We start from the raw sequence: 19,925 nt of genomic DNA on the forward strand, positions 1-19,925 counted from the left end.
CAAAGGCAGGGCAACCCGTTGATGGATCGGCCCCCCACTGCCTCAACACAGGGGCCTCCCCCAAAGTCTTTCTGATGTGTTCAGAACTGGACAATGCCGAGGGAGCCCTACAGGACTCTGAGCGGCTTTCCAAAAGCAGAGGAGTAGCATCGGTGGAGAGATGGAAACCAGTTTAGTGGAAAGAAGTCGACAAATGCCACTGTCAAGCGTGTCACATCCATCCACACCTCCGCACACACAAACATGCCACACATGTAGACATCACAGCCACAGACATCACAAAAGGTTTCAGATCGGCCACTGGGTGCCACGAGAAGCTCACCTTGTAGCTTAGATACACCAGCAACATAGTTTCTGAAAAGCTGATGAAAGCCACAAGCACCTGCAAAAAGGGAGAGAGAGAGAGAGAGAGAGAGAGAGAGACAGTAAGACAGTGATGCAGCGATAGAGACACAGAGGGAGTTCAGACACAGAGAGAGGAGTCGAGATAGTCAAAGAGACCAGAGCAGAGAGAAATTAGGAGTCGCAGAGATGGAGAGCGTGGGTGGAATCAGTGGGCGTGCTGATGTTTGAGCTTCAGAGGGAACAGGTTTAAGTGAAGCAAGACACAGTCTGGTGTCTGACTGAACACATGCACATGTATGTGCATATAATCATACTGTAAGTGTAAAAGCAAGCCAAGTGCAGTGATGTGAATTCTGTGTTAATGCGTCAAAATAATGAGACGTAGGTTTAATTGCCAATTAACCAGCGAAGGAGAGTTTTGTGTCTGTATGTGTACATTCATGTGTGCAGAAATGAGCGCCGTTTACTCAGGAGTGGTCTGATCTATCTGACCTGCAGTCCCCACAGCGGTAGAGGTCTATCAACCCAGATGATCAGTTTCCTAAAGGGTGGAAAAAAGAGGAAATAAGAGAAAGTAAAAAAGAGAGATATGGCAAAAAAGATTTTTTTTTATTAGATAGATGCCACTAAAATGAACGAAATGTTAAAATTCATTTCTGTCCAACGCTTAATGGGTCCATGGACACAACTCATGCCACTACATTAATGTAAGTGTGCTGTTTACAGCTGAACAACAGTGGAGTGCACATCTGCAAGTGTGCTCTTATTGTAGGAGAAACATAATATTCAAACAGTCAAATGGAAATTTACAGCCTTATTGTGGGAGAAAGGCAGTCTTTTTTCTCTCTCTCCCAAAGACACCCTGGGGCTTATCATGGCTGCTTGCCATGAGTGCTATCTCCACTGATGCTACGAGTCTGCTGCCTGGAGCAGGAGGCAGCCCATCCCTTTCCTGAGCTCACTCTGTCAGGCTCCTTATTCATTTGGAGCCAGAGCTTAGCCAGTGTCATCAGCCACCAATTAGATCAATAGGTCTCTGAGCAGGAGACATGGCATTGCCTCAGGTCCGTGTACAATTTCTGGTTTCTCTCTCTCTCTCTCTCTCTCTCTCTGTGGTTGTATATTACATACTTTATCTCCACTAGATCGCTGTTGATTAGGCTGCACAGGCACTAGGTACATATTATGTTGACAGAGAATCCATACAGTTGGATTGTGACAAATGGAGGCTGATCTGTATTGCTTAATATCAACATTGTGGATTGGGTCAGTTAAGTGAAGTTGCATTGATTGTGTTATACAACATTTCCAACTGGTGAGCCAGTGTCAAGGATACCAGGCCTCCAGGGTGTGTGGTTTCATGGTCCTCGCCTGCAGGCCGAAGCCATCACTCTTAATTAGGACCTTGCATGCTTACCAGTCAAATTCACTCCAGGGACGGGATGATGTGTTTTGTTTGGTGCAGTTAATCCCGCTCACACTGCAGGGGGCAAAAAACACCAAAAAACAGCAATGATTACGACTTCCTTGTCCAGCACCTCTCACCAAAACAGCGTATCAGTTCACTCCCCAGTTGCATTTCCACCCCTTGTATTTTTCAACCATAATCTCACACCCAGTCCTTTAACCAAATACTCTGTACACACTGTTATCTAATCTATTGAACTCCTGTTCTTGTTTCTGCTATCTGGCCTTCACACTCACAGAGACTTTGTTTCACCTCATTAAGCCCCTGTTATCGCCATTTTTCTCACCAGTCCTGTCTTTCCTCTTGCGGGTTGTCTAGCAGGACTCTGACGATGTAGAGGAGGCAGCTCAGCACTTTCAGAGCAAAGTTAAACATTCGCACTCGCAGACCTGTGGTTAAAAAAAGAAAATAATTGCTCATTAAAAACAAAAATACGAGCATTGATATGGACGCATTTTTTCCCAGTGTTGTTATTCTTCTTAATGCATGATTTAAACATGTGCCACCGAATGAACTTCTGCTTGAGGCAGTGTAAAGCTGTATGAATCTATCACAAATGAAATTACAGTGAGGACAGGTCAAAAATGAAAGAAACAAGAACCCAGTAGCAGCTTGTGAGCCATCTACAATAACTAGAAAGCTTAGAGATTGTTCTCGAAAATACGATTCATCCCATCTTTAGTTCAACATTTACAGCAATGATGGACTGATTGCTATAATGTAACAGAAAATGTATATGTATGTTATCCTGACTGCTGCTACAGTAGTGGTTAAAGCAGTGGTTAGCCTTTATAATTCACATTAAACAGATTAAGCACAAAATAAACCCAAACATGAACTGTTTCAATGACTGTACGCATACTGGGGGAAATCAATGAGTCCACTAAAAATCCAAATCACTGCACAGACATATGAAACAGAAAGTGTGAAGAAGATGAATAACTGGTGATGAAATGCAGAGCAAGAGTGACAGTACATCACACGTTAAAAAGACACACATTTCTTCACCCAAAAATAAGATCAACTTGTGTAGAAACAAAGACAGACATACAGTTCGTTCAGTTACAAGACAGAGAAGGCATGATCCTAAATGCAGGCAACTCACTGGATCTTTGGTTTTTGATGAAGAACAGCTTGAGGCGCTCCTTGAAGGTGTTCTCATTCACATAGAACTCTACCTGCACCCTAAGAGAGGGATGGAGAGATGGGCAGAGTCAGTAAGAGGGAGCGAGATAGAGATAATGAGGAGTGTCAGAGGGGGGGGAAAAAAAAGAGAAAAAGCACACAGGACACGCTTCAGGTGACTGAAGAGATAAAATACTTCTTTTATGGAGTCAAGAGACAGAAGAGAGAAAACAAGTAGGGGGCTGGAAGATAAAAGAGAACATGACAAAAGTGAAGACCAAAAAGTGTGCAATTGAGCAAATTGGAGATAGAAAGGGCGATAATGATTATTTGAACACAAAGTATGGAAATAAGACACTGTGGCTGGCTACATTAAAGACTAATGGGTTTTGGAGGAAATGGTGTTCACTGCTTGTCCGCCTGCCCATAGGCCCAGACAGCTGCAGTCAGTCTCGTTATCTCCACTGATTAAATATAGAGCAACAAATTACTTCCCTCTGATGTTTCTGCTGAACATGGGAGGCCATAATTACTGCTCTCTCTACCTTTCCATTCTGTTAGAGGGACACATATGCACGCACACACACACACACACACACACACACACACCTACTGTACACACATGCAGCCCTAAACTGCTCACCTGCAACCAGGTCATTAGTATTATTAGACCATTCACATGCCCGTCTGACACCGATTCTCATGAGGAGATAAGACGAAAACGACAAAGAGCTGCTCTTGAGACAGCTCTTAATGTGTACAGACACATAATCAGACAGGCTGTAGGTGACTGTATTTCCTGCCTGACCACCTCAGGGGAGAATTCTCAGTAGCTCTCCTTTCATCCTATAGAGGGTAGAGTGGATGACTCAGGTTGAGGATGAAAAATGCCAGGCCTGGCACGCCGGTGGTCTTCTCACAACACACAGACAGATGAAAGAGAGGCAGAACAACTGCAATCTGTTCTCCTGTCTGCAGGAAGAGGAAGAGGTGGCTGTGGGGGGGGGGTCTTCCCAGGGTTCCAGAGTGGCACTATACCAGCACCCCACATGGCCAGACACACAGAAACAGAACAGAACCACCACACCCTCCCAGCAACATTTGGGGGTAGGGGGTGGAGGGTGAGGGGGGGGTTTGGGTGGAAATGGGTAAGTAAAAGGGGGGTGGGGGGGTAACGTTCCTCTCTGTTACTATGGTAACACAGAATTCATTGTCGTTTCCCTCCCTTTCACATGAACAGATGTGAGCAAACATGCACTTGTGAAGTGTGCCCAGGCATCAGAGCTGATAGCCCCGTTGCAACTTGTTGACGGCTCCCCTTCGCTCTGAGCAGATTGCTGACAATAATGCTTTTGCACACATGATGAAAAAAGAAAGAAGGTGCAGATGTGCACAGCTCCCCGGGCTCACAAAAGCCCAAGGGTGTGTAATTGCACCTTTTGATTAGAAAATAAACAGCATTTCTCATTCAGATTTAAAAAAACAAACAAACAAATAAACAAAAAAATCACTATAGCAACAAGAACTGATAACCTCATTTCTATTACATGAAGCATCATCAATCTAATGATGGCAGCAACAGACTCACTTGGCACTTCTTCCTCTTTTTAAAAGCCACTATCAGAAATTACAGTGAACTGTTTTGTTTCAGGTGCATATACAGTGTTTCTATTAATACTTTGCTTAGAAAATAATCAAAAAGCATCAAATGGAGCTTTATAACCAAAATGTATTTAAAAAGTAACCTCCAAATCCTCTATAAAGCAATCAGGTTATAAAACAAACATCCAAAGAGATGATAATATAAGCAGAAACTCGCATTGAATTCGGCTTCCCACACTTCTACTGCCACTGACAAGATTGTTGCACTTCAGAAAAGCTCAACAGCAGCAGGTCATCGCCTTCAAAAAAAACAAAAAAGCAAAAATGGTAACTGCTTAGAATTTTGTTTTCCATTGAGTGAATGCTGTCTTTTACTACCAGATACATCAAGCACTGATCTCAGCATCTAACCGTGACAGTGTTTTTTCATCCTGTGCCACATCTCCACTTTCTAACTGCCTTAAGACACTTTAGGTGACATATGTTCTCAAACCCAGCCAACCGTTCATTTCCTCATTCACCAAAGTCTTAAAAGTCCTTTCAAAGTCTGTGAGAAAAAGCTGTGATAACTTCTCAGGAGAAGAGGATCATTTCAGAGGTCATTTTGCCCTTGATGTGTTTCTCTAAGCAGGAGCTGTTCCACTTGAGTGTTCAACAGAGGATGAAAAGCAAAGTGGAAATATAGCTCAGTAACGATTTTAGCTGTAGAATAGATTGAGGGTCGGGATCTTTAATCTAAGGGCAGGATGGTGGCAAAAAAACACATTAAAAACTCATAAAGAGCATTATTTCAAAACAAAAGATACACCAGCACATCACGATGGCACCTCTGGGCAACAGCCTTATATCGGACACTCAAGGCCCTCCAAAGAGCAAAATAAATGATTAGATAACTGTTGAGAAAAACTGCTTTGGGCCACTGATGTGCAGAAAATAACGTATGTCACCGATTTAGGAACAACTGTTTTGGAGCATCACGTAAGATCCACCATTAAGGGGAAACTTCCAGAAAGGTCCCCCACCTCCTTTTCTGCTGCTCATTCAAAACATTATGAAATGGATTATTTAGAGTATTATTTAAAGGATTATCTCACAGGCGTCAATAAAACAAAACTGGTAGCTTTTACAGTGTGAAACAAGACAATATAAAGAAAGGGGCATGACAGAACATTTCAGACATGAGCCTGGAGTGAATTCAAATATGCATGTAGAAGTGTCAAAGGTAGAGAGAGAGAGAGGGAGAGGGAGAGAAAGGACAAATATAGAGGACAGATAAATGCAGATAAAGAGACGCAGACAGATGGACAGACAGACAGAAGGGGACATGCGGAGGAGGATCTTTGAGAGAATGAGAGAGAGAGAGAGCTAAACCTCGTTCTCCTGCTGCTTCCACCCATGCCTGCGCTCCATAATGACACAGCACTGGCCATCTAATGACACAGTGGAAGAGACCAAAGAAACCCAAATCTTTGCGTGCACAGCAGCACAGCATTCGCTCATCACAACCTCCACACTAAACTCAGAAATAGCAGGCATACCAGTAAAGTAGAAAAAAAAACAAAACCCCCCAAAAATAAGGTGATTAGGAGAGAAATTCCATCAACGATATGAAGCCTTGTTCTGCTTAATTATCAAAACAAACAAATCTGAAAAAAAAGTAAATTCATGCATGGATCGTGCTTTTGAAACAAATCCATAATAAACACGATTTAAGAAAATACATGAAAGGGATTTAAAAGCCCACAGAGATGCAAATTAGTCTCTAAATTAGACTGGCTGCTTGCTATCAGTTTAATTTTTGATATACGAAAAATCCATAACTCTGAAAAACTGAATTCAGTATTTTGAACTTACACTCAATACATACAGAATACAATAAAAGTGAGTATACCCCAAGCAATATCGTTTAAATGGCAAATTATTCAAGATTTGTGCCGCTTTAAAAGAACTTTTTTGAATACACCAGTAGGGCATTTGTTTTAAGATAAAAGTAAATACTGTTTAAATGTATTATAGGCTATCAAAAAACAAAAGTCAACAAACCAATAGTTACTGAGATTCAAATCAATCAAAATCAATTCTGCTCCTTGCTGGAGGGGTTGTGTTGTGCTCTATATGTGTTCTGTTGGATTCAAGTCAGGCGACATACTTGACCACAGTTTTCACCTTTTTCTGCTTCTCTTGAGTGATTTTGACAGTGTGCTTCGGACTGTTATCAGGCTGGAACGCTTCTCTTCTGCTAGGCTTCTGAAGACTGAGAGTCATCTTGTCACCCAGTATTTTGGTGCATCTGCAGTCTTTCATGGTACCGTCTATAAATGCCATCTTCCAAACACCTTTTGCATCCATGCAGCCCTACATCATCACACCCCCATCCCTGTGCTTTACTGTCAGGACTATGCCTGCTCACTCCAAGCATGCTAAACTGAACAAGATTATATTGTGCTCATCTGACCAGAGAATTGACTCTTAATGTTTATCCTTTTCATGCATTTTAGCAAAATTTAATGTTGCAGTTTAGTGCCAAAGAGCAAGCAAAGAAGTTTTTTATTTTTTTTTTAATGCTGTTTACAGAGGTTCAGGTTATGCAAATTGTCCAAGCTATCATGGAAACTCCATTGATAAGCACTGTACCAAATATGAAGCACTTGTCAGTCTGTTTTTTGGAAGTAGATTGTACAAGTAGTGCACTGTCTGTGTTGCATTTTATGAAGACAGCCACTGTAGTATTATGGCTCATTCAAAACCCCCTGAATAGTGCTGCGATGGTGTTTCGAATGATTTTTAGATCTGGTCTTCCTGTGTTTTCAATCTTTGATAAGCCCCAGTTTGTTTGTTTTTTAGCTCCTCTGGCCATTCTATGGCTATACGGCTGTGGCTCAGGTGATAGAGATGTTGTCCTCTAATCGCAAGCTTGGTGGTTCAATTCCACAACCCTCCATAGTCGAAATGTCTTTGGGCAAGCCACTGAACCCGAAGTTGCTTCCAGCGCACCTTGCATGACAGCTATGAATGTACCTGTGAATGGGTGAATGAGAAAACATTGTAAAGTGCTTTGACTACCGCTAAGGTAGAAAAGTGTTATATAAGTGCAGACCATTTATCTTTTCTATGTGAAACCACATATCAAATATGAAGATTATTTGCTGATAATACTTATTTTCTTAGTATGTTATTATACTAAGAGATACACTTCTCAGAAATCCAACTTTTCACTCTGGTGATAAATTGTTAAATCAAACTGTTAAACTGATGTTAACATTTGTAAGAAATACTTTCCTTACGCCCTCTTTAAGCGATTACCACCAGTCTCCTGATAAGGGATGTTCATAATTAAAAAATTAATAAGTGAATTGTCACCAATAATTTAACCAATTAAAAATATATGCACCTATATGGCAGAAGACCGCGGGCATGTATGTCAGAAAATGTAATGATTATGCAGATTAGCTGTAGTACTTGGTTCTTCCAACAACTGAAGCCTCACACTGTGTAATACTGAGCCCCCTGAGGAGGTGGTCACCTGGACCAGGGCAGCTCTATGTTGGCAAGCAGAGATCATTGTGGGGGTTTAGCAAGCAACAGGCCACCATGACAAAGACTTCTGTGATGGTTAATGTCTTTTGACCTGAGTCAAGTTATACAAAATGAATCAGGGTCTACTAGGACAACATTCCTGATGACTGATGTGCCCAAGCTGTTAATGTGGTAAACATAACATGAGCACAGTTGAAGATAATTCTCTGACTGTTGATTGATAATGGTGCTGATCATTGTCAAAAACAACAACTGATCAATATTTGCTTCCCTAATCCTGATAGTCATAGCCACTTAGATAGGTTAATGAATTTGCTAATGAATTTAGTAGTTATATTTTCCCCTACTGTATGCATTTGGCTCATATGGTACAAGTCACATATTATCTAGTATAGTTAGTTGTGGCTAGCCTCTTTTTGGCATTGGGGTTTGCATTCAATTCAATTGTTTTATTGGTATAATCATATATAAATAAAAGTGTGGTAAACTGCATCTATTCCATTCCTATTTTTGATCTTAACTCAAGACATTCTCTCAGCAGCCCTCCACAACAAACATTCAGCATTACAACAGTCTTTAAAAACACGTTTCACTTCGGGTTTGATCTTTCTGAAGCTTGTCTTGCTGCTGTGACGGTACAGACAGCATCAGACTACCCACAGATGCAAAGATGACCCGTCCTTGGCCCCTTTATTAGACTCTTTTCCTGAGGCAGGTTTTAAATGCAATTGCCACAGGATCTGTAGGACTATTTTGTTTAGTTCTAATGTTAAATAGATTGCATCAGATGACACTACGGCGTTAGACAAAGATACAGCCTTTGGTTCGAATTAAAGGGAAGTTATGCCCCCAGTCGCTCTCCTTTGACTTTTCATTCATCCCGGCAGACATTAAGGAGTTCTGAACCTACTCTGAAAACAACAGTTTATTAAAAATATTTTTTGTAACAAGGGCAATTAAAACACTTTCATTTTACATTATGCCTGATGCTGCACTGTAAACACTCAAGGTCTGCATTCAAGAGCTTCCTTAGTAAGAGCGTCTAGTGTTAACATCAAAATAAAATAATTTAACATGAAACAGTGTAGAAACATTGTCCCCGTTAGCATTTTCCTATTATGCTATTCGTTACTCGATAATCCAACCCTTGCTATCCAACAGGTTTTTAGGAAAACGGAACCCATTCAAAATTTCCTAAACGTACCAACAGCCTTGGATTCAGACTGTAAGTGTGACCACTAACTAAACTGGGGTCAGCAGCCAAGTACTGTCTGTGTGTTCCGGTCACTTCCACTCCGCCCTAATATCCGGAGCCCAGAAAATGCTATTCGGACCAGCCCTACTATTTATTATACAACAACTATACACAATAAATACGAACAAAAATGACCCCTCAAGCATCAAGCCCTGCTTGTATCTCGACCTCCATCTTGACAATCCCACAGCCTTGCTATCCAACAGGTTTTTAGGAAAACGCAACCCATTCGTACTGACGTACCGACAGCCTTGGATTCAGACTCTAAATGTGACCACTAACTAAACTGGCATCAGCCGCCAAGTACTGCCTGTGCGTTCCGGTCACTTCCACCCCGCTCAAATATCCGGAGCCCAGAAAATGCTATTCGGACCAGCCCTACTATTTATTATACAACAACTATACACAATAAATACGAACAAAAATGACCCTTCAAGCATCAAGCCCTGCTTGTATCTCGACCTCCATCTTGACAATCCGACAGCCTTGCTATCCAACATAAAAGGAGGTTTTACATTTAATGTTGGATTATCCAGTCACGACTGTATTTAATTTTATGTGTTATTATCCTGGTGCTTGATGTGTAGTATGTTGCATTTGCTGGAGCTGTTTCAGTCTATTAACTACTTTATATACTTTTGGGAGGCCGAAACTACAATAATACTCTATAAGGTCATCATGCTTTGTAATGTTGCTGTACTGTCAGAATTATGAAATTTAAATTAAAAAGAGCAATAAAATAAAATGTGTTTTTGCAAAGTTTTATTTAATGAAATCGGGTAAGTTCATTAGATGAAAAAATATAATATCCGGCTTCCGGTCTAGCGTTCAGCATGTGAGGCTGTGAGGTCCTGGAGCTCCGCATGCAACTGTTCATTTAACTATTCCTAAGAGTGCTTAAATCCGATAAATGTTCTTCCCTTAGTTATATAACGTCAGTCGGGTTTGTTGGGCGGAAAAACATCTCGACTACACGGAGTTCTCTGGTTTAAAACATGTCCAGCGGTAGCCGGGTGAAGGCTGCTAACTCTGCTGCTAGCAGGAAGGTGGCTAGCTCGCCCATTGATGCTGATGCGATACTGCTTTCTCCGGACTCTGTGGATAAGATGATGATGGCGACTGAACTGCTGGGCGCGAAAATGGATTCTCAGACGGCTGCCCTCCGTCAACAAATAGTCTCCATTCGTCAAGAGTTGCACACGACTGTCAGCTCTCTACAGAAATGACATGGAATCCAAATTTTTTGCACAGATTTTGGCTTTTAAAGACTGTGGTCTTAAACTTTTGATCAGCTGATGAACAGCCTATTTGAGTTAAATTGTTGTTTTCAATAAATTGCCTGCTCACAACTTTTGGTCTCTTGTTCCCATTTCTTCTTTTTGCATTTTGAAGTTCTAGTTAGAACCTTCCTACGATCCAACAGTGCAAAACGCAAATTCATGCAACGTCTTAAGATTTTGATCAAGAGTGTATATGTGTGTAACAGCTAGACAGTGCAGGGATGCAAGTCCAGAAGTGATGCTTTAATTTTTGGGGGGGACCAGTTAGGAGTCTTGCAGTCGCTGCAGACGAGACAGTGAGAACAGGCTGATACCCAGGTACAGAAAGTTACAGTAGTCTAGCCTTGAGGAAATGAATGCAGTCATCACAGTCTTCATGTGATTCAGACAAACGATGTTCCTCAGCTGAAAATAGCATGCTTTTACCACAGTGAGTCTGTGTCAGTGCCGAGTCAGAAATGACACCAAGAATCCTGCATGTTTATAAAGAGTGGCTGTCGACGGCCATTAGTGCCTGGCCACTGTGGTGCACTTCAGCTTCTGCAGGCAGCTTAGGATGGAGGTGACAGAGGTAGAGCTGTCTGGATTCAAATGCAGGTATTCTGGTGTGTCATCAGCAAAGCAGTTGAAGGTTACTGTATTTTTGTGGAAGATGGAGCCTTAGGGTGCCTTAAACAAGAAAATAAGATGGAGCATTGAGGCACTCCACAAGCGACTAGGGCAGACGAGGATGGGCCAGTTTTAACAGAAAAGAGGCTGTCTGCTACATAGAAGGGAAACCACTTGGATGCCGATTTGAACTCAGATTTTCTTTCTTTTTTCTATTCTAAATGTTAGGAACTAAATGTTAAAATGCTTTCACAATATTGTATATACAATGAGCAGACCAGTTCTACATGTCTATTTTAAAAAACAGAACTCGATTCTCTAATTTTCTTTTATTGATTTTTTTTAAAAAGGAAAATTTAATTGATAAACAATACAGACTCTGCTCTAACTGTCCTGTCATTCACTTCACAAAACCCTTAATTGCACAGATAAGGAAAGGTAAGCACAAGGGTAAATAAAAATGCTTTTAATCTTGGAAAGGAGGCTGACATCAGCACACAAACATTATTTTAAAGAAAGATGTTCCTATTGATTGATAGAAACACGGGGCTTCTGGAGAACCATTCAGTGGAGAAATGCTGGTGATTATAAAACAGTTCAAAGTAAATTGTTCAACTCTGTTGCTTAAGATGAATGGGTGAACAGGACATCCTTTGGGGCAAAAGGACAAAAGATAGAGACATGTCAAGATAATACAGACAGATTATAAATGACAGCAGGGGAAATTCACTGGGATGGCAAGAGGCAAATAAATTGCACATCACCACAGGACGGCTTGAACATCTTAAGAGAGGCAAGGTGTACTCTGTCTCATCCAACCAATGGCTGACATGACAGATTGTCCCTGACCCAGATACACAACTATCACACACATTAGGCAGAGTTGAAGGCAGGTGGGAAAGACGAAAGAAGAAAGAGAAAAAGAGAATGTGTATATCCCAGTCAACGAAAAATCCAGGTCTTAAGGTAAAAGGCACACTTTTTCTTTTAAGATTTACAATGCATGGGTTCATGCTGACTGAAGAGTCAGATGAGAGATGAATGCCAATTCGTTTTCTAATTCCACTCACTGCTGCCACAGAATTAATTTTAATGGTCCAATGAAACAAGCAAGTGCTTCTATAATTGCCTAATCGTGTCTTTAAAGTGTCTTTTTCACCTCGTTTCTTTATCTGTGCATAATTGAGGAAAAACCTACCTATGTCAGGACCAAATTAGAGCGACATATTTGCATGGACTCCAGGACAAAGCACAACCATCACTTACAAGAAATGTGTAATGTATCCCACAGTATATGGACAGTGAATAAGCATGCACTGCTACAGCATTTTCTCTGAACCATTTCCTGAACAACCTCTGGGTTCCACTGGATTAAAACTTTCCATACATCATCAGAGGAAGTGCTCCAGCCACCCCTGCTCACTGATGTAACCAGCTTTGCCTCATCCTTTCCTGAGATGATCACTCACTGCTCGTTGCTTACAGAAGCATCCGCGGACACATTAGAGTACTTGGCTTACCATAAGAAAGAACAGAATAACAGTTATTTCAGTGAAAGTTATTTAATCTGTTGAACTCAGAAAACGCACCCCTCCTATCATGAAATAAAATATGGCTTGAACTAGAGCACAGCTCCAATAAAAGTCATCCAATGACATCCTATCTCCCCATCTCTTAAGATTACATTAGCTTCATTTTACATTTGATTGCATCAACATGAGATATGAATCTTTTTCACAGTCGTCTTTAAAACAAATCCCTTTAAGGATGACTTGCAATGCCACAGTAATGTAAGATGAGAGGAATCCTCTCCATTGTCTGTACTCATTGTCTCTGGAGAATCTAAGATTTGAAAGGCAACTCTTGCGGTGTGTTAGGCTAACACAGTTTGGGAATAGGGGAGCTACAATCAGTGGACCACTGTGTTTGTGATCCCCCATAATGATGTGGCACAGCAGCTCCCTGCCCCCACTCTGATGCCACAGAGCCTTCCAGCAACACTGAACACCACAAGAGCCCAAAAGTGGTCAGACACATGCTAGTTGGCCTCATGGCTGTGTTAGTATCCACAGCAGGAAGGCTCTTAAGTGATGACAATGTTCATGTAAAATGGAAAGCTTGGTTTGGGAATTCAATATCTGGCTTATTAAGGCCCAGCAACTACAAAAAGGGCTCTGCACATGAAAGAAGCACAAGTGAATGACCACCAGAGACACGCCCGGCACTGGCCCTGTTCTTTCTATAGCCTTGGGCGATTGCTCATCATGAAATTAAATGAAAAAGGGTGCAGCTCATAAATATCTAATATGCGCTGCATCCTTTACTGTATAAACGTTTTTATTTTACTTATCTACAATGTATTTGCAGGATACAGAGGGTACAAAAAAACAAAACAAAAACACTCTTCAGTGCCCTCAAACATGCCCTCAGTGTTCAGCACAACCAGTAACCTTTCCTCTTTGGCAGTATTAATTAGGTCCTTTTTTTGTAGACTTTTTAATTACTAAAGAGAGACATTTATCGGATGCTCTTTGGTTTTATTAGCCAAGCACACTTTATGCCCCAAGCTTTCCATTAACTACACAGATTCCCCCCAATTAACTTTCGTGAGCCACTGTTTTTTTAAATTGACTTAACTCCAGATGTGTCATATCCAAGAAGTTATGTTTAGTTTTTGTCTTGTGTCAGTGTGTCATGGTTTCTTGTTTTATTTTGACATTTAACTCCCCTCTCATTTCAGGTAACTTGCTCCTTCCCCTTTTGTGTTTCCCACTGGTCTGATTGTCTGCCCTGCCTCGATTGTTTCCACCTGTTCCCCATTACAGTGTGTGGGTATATATAATCTGCGTCTCCCTTTGTCCTGTGCCAGTTCGTCTTGTCTTTTGAGAGTCAGAGAACCTACGCCAGTCCATGCCACGTTGTCTTGTCAGAGTCAGGTTTTGTGTCCTTTTGACACTTTGCTTTGTGTTCACCACAGTCTTGCCTTATGTTATTTTGATACTTTGTCTTGCCTTTTTTAGAGTTGTTTTTCCTCATAAGAGTGATTTTTTATTTTTTTTGTTATGCAGTGTTTCTAGAAGATTTTCAGAGTGTTTTCTTTTGTTGCTGTTATTCCTCTCAGTGACTGATTTTTAGTTGTGCAGTTTTCCTCTCTAAGAGCGATTTTCATTTGAAACTTTGTCATTAAAAGATTATTTATTTGAACTTTGTCTCCTGAGTCGTGCATTTGGGTTCACGTCCTAGTTCGGTTGTGACAAGATGTTTTCCGGCAATATCATGTGCAGGACATGCTCAGGACTTATGAATGAGGTTACGAGGTGCGTCTGCTCCCTCTTTACCTCTTCCCATCTCATCCAGACTCAAATCTGATGAAAATCACCTTTTCACTGAGTGACTCTGCTCATCATACAAGCAATCTGTATTGGTAAGATTCGCCTTTATTCCTGCTCCAGCTCTGCGGAAGTAGACATAGTGCATAATACTTTGGCAAATCCACAATTCTGGACGGAGATAGTTATCTGCTTTCTAAGCTGTTATATTAATGATGTGACTGAAACTTACATGAGCTCTGAAAGGCTCATGAAGAACTCTGGCACCCACCTCATTGCCAAGTCAAAGCGTAGTAAAACTAACTGGCATGAATATTGACAATATTGATGGATCATGCTCTACATTGGCCTCACTAGATTAAGCCTTGACAGGAAGAATTAAGAGGGAGGAAAAGGGAATAGGAGCATGGGGAGAAGGGTGGCGGAGAGTATACTGAGACAGAGATTGAGCGAGAGAAGATGTGGAGGCGACAGCCAGTAAGAGATTGTTTTAAGGACAAAAGGCTGTCATTTGTATGGTAATCCTGGACTCAGACGAATGCTCCCACTGAGGCTGTCTATTGTGGAGCTGTGGAGACTCTGTTGTATTTCAATTCACTTTTAACAAATTAGTCATTCAAGCAGAGCTGTAATGGGAGTCGTGTGTGTGTTTATAGGCTGTTATGACCATGCTATCAGCTCTGGGAAGAAGGGTATATTGCTCTGCAATGCTAGAACGCAGTAATTGCTGGGCATTATACCAGAAAATGCATTCCTTTGACAATTCTCAAAATATGTAAAAGGAGCTCATTTATCAGCAACATGCACTGAGGACGGGGAGCTTGGGTGGGAGACGACTTCTTGTAAATCTTTCACTCCCGTTGATCAACAACCAACCCCCGAACAGTTATTAATTTCAGGGCTCATTATCAAGTTAATTTTAGGCAACCAAACAGCTCCTTTTGACTGGCAAAATCCTTATAAGCTTGCAAAAGATCTGTATTTAATTGTTTAGTCATTTGGCATTTTCTCAAAACAGACGCTTCTGACTCACTGCCAAAAAATATAAATGGTGCCGGAGTAATGAGAACAGTGGCATTAAAATGTACCTACTTCTCTGTCCTTGACACATTTCTGTAACAGAAAGACATGTATTTACTCATCGATCAGTTACCAGACACAATCTTGAAGAACCTTATGAGTTTATGGGAACTAAAGAGATAATAATTGGTTGTTGTCACCAAACCAATAGCACACCCATATTCAAATCCAGTCTGAGAAAGAACTCGTCTTTCATTTAGAACAGAGAAAACTAAGCCAACTTTAATTTCTGTTTGTTCCAGTTTCTCAAAAAAAAATGTTCTAGCCAGGCCAAATTGTGAAAAACAAAATCTAATCTGCTTTCAGTTTAGTTTGGTTTAGCCAAAAAAATAAACTTCAAAAAACACTGACAGCAGTAGAAAAATGAGCCATGCATGACAGGTGCCAGTAATTGTACAATCAGGAGCATAGGAGATCCCTGTGTGTGAAATAAATTATTAAATCAATTCCCATCTTCAAACGTCTGCATGGGAAATGTGTTCACTTAAGGGCTTTTCAGTGGTTACAGTAAAATGTATTCTGCTGAGTTACAGGAGAGGTCTTGAAAGAGGAGAAAGCCTGGTATTGGAGGCACTTCAATCAGAACTAAGATGTAGAGGAGAGGGGCGGGGGGGTGGATGTTAAATTAGGCCGACGTGTGAACACACACAAATGCAAGCAGAGAGGAGGACAGAGCAAAGACCCACAGAGTGTGACAGAAGAGAGATTATAGGGTATGTTTTTTTTTCCAGAGCAGAGTGAAGCCATATGTGTCAGGGAGATAACTTATGCGTACACATGTTGAGATTTTGATGTGCGTAAGTATGCTTGAGCTCGGATGTGGTCATACTGTGCTCCTGAGCCCAGTGGGAGCGTTTGATTCTTTGGGGATGATAGTAATGAGTAAGGCTACTCTTACATTTATGGACAGTGGCAGACAAACTCTCTGTGATTCAGCTGTAATTAAGCCCTCTGTCATTATCAATCACAGCTCGTGCTTTCCTTCTAATCAGTCTATTTCATAGCTGTTAATACTCCGTAAGCATTGAGATCAGCCTCTTGACCTTTTGCCTGACCGCTCTTTCTTCTCTGAACATTTGTACATGAAAGCATTCATGCATTCAGACGCTCAGACACACATAAATAGAGCTCTAAAGAGTGCCAACTACACTCATCGCAGGTACAAAGGACTACATTTTATATTTAATAGGTGCTTATTATTCATATATATATATATATCTTCTTTTTAAAAAATTAGAATGTGTGTGCTGTACAGCTCTGATAAATGGGTACACACAGCATTAAGAAGAATCTCTGTACCTTTTAGGGCCCTTACGGTGATTGATGTAAGGTTATCCCTAAACCAATAATCCACATTGTGTGTTTACAAGGTATTGCAGCATATCTGTGGCAACAACATACACACAGTATTTTCAAACTGTCTCAACAGCCTCTAAATCAAATTATTCACTATCATATTATCACTGTACATCTATTTTGTTTGTGCAGTATTCATTCGATGAAATCATCCACTCGGTTTTTCATCAGCTTTTTTTATTTTACGGAGGTTGAGGAAACCTGGACTATAAAAGGTCCTTTCGTGTCTCATGGATTTCCAAGAAAAAAAGCAGCAAAACCTCTGTAATCAGGTGACTGAGGTCACACTGCACTGGAACATTAGTCCTTGGGCAATAGCTGACAAATTACAGAAGGCCAGAAGAGCACGACCAGAGTGAGAAGGCCTGTTTAGGCTTTGTCTACGCAGAATAAGATCTTTTCAGAGGTCAGGGATACAGACATACTGCATAAATGGACACTGCTTGGGGCTCTTAATATTGTTCTGTAATATTATAAGCATAATTGACAGATTAGACTCCCATAACATGCCATGAACAAGTCAATAGCAGTGTCTGATATAAATGCTGGCAGCCCTTGGACTTGGATTGGTTATCTATTCCATGCTTCCAATTGTAAGTTTCCCCAATTATCTGATTTGAAACACCCACTCATGTCCAAACGCAAGTGTTTTGGGCCTCATTTCCACCTAGCAACAAGAGACACCAGGCATGAAATGGAGGTTAAGGTTTTCCATTAGACAGTATCATGAAATAGCCAAATTAAGCAATGCATATCATATAGCACGTCAGATCCACAGCCCTGCAAATGGAATGTAAGCAAAGGTTAATTCCCAGTTAAGGAGAGCACCCACTTGCAATTGGCTGTCCAGGTGGCTGATGTTTCACTATAAATCCAAATAATAACGGCAGTCAGAGTAACATAAATAGGTAAACCCACTTCTTTACTTATTCTACATTTCCATCCTGATGGATTCCACCAAAGGAATTCTGGAGGTTTCAAGTGTGCATATTTACACAGATGCCCCTCTTGCATTATAAGAAAATTAATGAAATAAATGTTATTTGATATACAGATGCTTGCATTTTTTATTTATTTATTCTTATCTTATTGTTTACTGAGCATATTTGTGTGATAGTAATGTGTTAGCAACAGTCGCCTCTGCGCACACAGAGAAACGAACCTGTTGCAGCATCCATTACAACAGAGCTACACAGCTGAGAGGAAAATGCTTCAACACACTCATTCACCTGAATCATGACATTCAGAGGGAGAAAATGCAAAGACAAAAGAAGGGTACTTTTTAGACCGTTGGATAAGATGCTCTCATGGCGCACTGATGCGCAACGAATTCTGTGCGCCGTGCGTAAACCCTACAAGTACCTGCATTCTTACCTGTCGTCGGTCTGCCAGTCCCCGAGCAACAGGTCTCGGAACCGGTACCGAGGGGGCAGCGGGAGCACCTCCTTCTCCAGTTCGACCATGGTCCTCCTCCTCAAAACCCAGAGACAGAGACAAATAGCACCGCAAACCGCACCTCCACACCGAGGAGGTCGTCCCCTCCAAAACCAACTCCGCTCCTCTTCCTTCTGCTATTCAAAGCGTAAATTAATACCGAGCACATTGATACACCTCATGGCACCGTCTTCGACCTCCCTCCTATACTGGAAAACGAACTTCTCTCTGATTTCGCAGCCGTCACAATGCAGCTCTACTTTTCTTCACACTGAGGCAACAGGTCGAGGATGTTCAGCCGTTGGTGCGTATAGGGGAGGCTCCACTTTTACGGTGACAGCTGGAGAGCAACTGTTTGTCTCTTTGAACACCAGCATCCTCCCTGCCTGAGATCCACATACTGCAAATGAAGCGTTGGGGAACAGTGCGACGACTTTTCATTAAAGGAAAAACAAAATAATAATAATAATTAAACAAAACACTGACAAAAACATTACAACAAGAAATAATAAGCGTTCTCCGTCAACATTTGCGCAGCATTATGAGCATCATGTTCTATGCAGTCCTGAAAAGAAAACTGTCACACACACGCACTCTCTCTCTCTCTATCTGTTATACTGAGAAGACCTTAGTCGCAGATCTCAGTCGAGAGACTATAACGACGCTTTTATTATTTCTGCATAGTGCGCTTTAGTTTTTTTTTTCTATTTTATCTGGGCTTTTCTGAAACGTCACAGGGAAACATGGGAGACACGTCAGTCAAGTTGGGCACTGCCTTGCTTAAATACATACGAGAACACATCTAATTTATTTAGTGCAACGCTTTGACATGGTGCATATTCATTTTCAGACACTTAACACGATTGTGCACGGCTGGCAGCTGAGCTCTGAGTGCTGTTGCTCTCTCATTATGATCCCATATGGTATATAATCAGAATACCCAATGGAAGTAGAAGAGACAGGGGAAAAAATATGACTTCTTATGAAAAAAAAACACACACAATACAACCAAGTTCCTCTGAATTTGAAAAGGTCATGTATGAAATCTGTAGCAGTCCTCCTCAGCACTCACCGTAACTAATTAATAACCACCTGGAATTAAGGGTATAAGCACTTGTAAACTCCTTTCCTTATGCAACAAGCCCACTATTTCTAATGCACAAGTGCACTTAGAGCTGTGTATTAATTTGCCTGCCACTCAGTCCATGTCACAGGTTTAATCTTGGAGAGCCTCTGGTCAGAACAGAGGAGGTAATGAAATTCAAATGTGCTGCTTAAGAGGACTGTTGACTCAAAGCCACAGACAACAGGTGTTATTCAAATTAACTTCCATTGATTAATATTAATTGGCCACAACTGAGCTTTGATAAACCAGCACCTCTGCAAGCTCCAACCAAAACCTTTTACTCAGAGGATGGAAAAGGATTATCGCCTCTTGAACTGGTTAAAAAAATGGATATAAAGAGAAATCAGACACTATTAGAAAGAGTTTGGATTGTGCCAGT

At 41.1% G+C, this 19,925-nt stretch overlaps 1 protein-coding gene across 1 annotated transcript in view; it reads right to left on the reverse strand.

Moving 5' to 3' along the window:
* Positions 1–18,449, reverse strand: part of kcnt2b (potassium sodium-activated channel subfamily T member 2b) — a 39,972-nt gene extending 21,523 nt beyond the window's left edge. Inside the window, exons 1-6 of the mRNA XM_008295113.1 lie at positions 18,361–18,449; positions 2,919–2,998; positions 2,100–2,202; positions 1,763–1,825; positions 838–886; positions 323–382 (exon numbers count right to left, since the gene is read on the reverse strand). Of these exons, the coding sequence (XP_008293335.1) occupies positions 323–382; positions 838–886; positions 1,763–1,825; positions 2,100–2,202; positions 2,919–2,998; positions 18,361–18,449 (444 nt within the window). The remainder of the gene's footprint in view (positions 1–322; positions 383–837; positions 887–1,762; positions 1,826–2,099; positions 2,203–2,918; positions 2,999–18,360) is intronic.
* Positions 18,450–19,925: the final 1,476 nt, after the last annotated feature.

Source organism: Stegastes partitus, unplaced genomic scaffold (assembly GCF_000690725.1).
Source record: "Stegastes partitus isolate 25-593 unplaced genomic scaffold, Stegastes_partitus-1.0.2 Scaffold1020, whole genome shotgun sequence".
Classification (NCBI taxonomy): Eukaryota; Metazoa; Chordata; class Actinopteri; family Pomacentridae; genus Stegastes; species Stegastes partitus.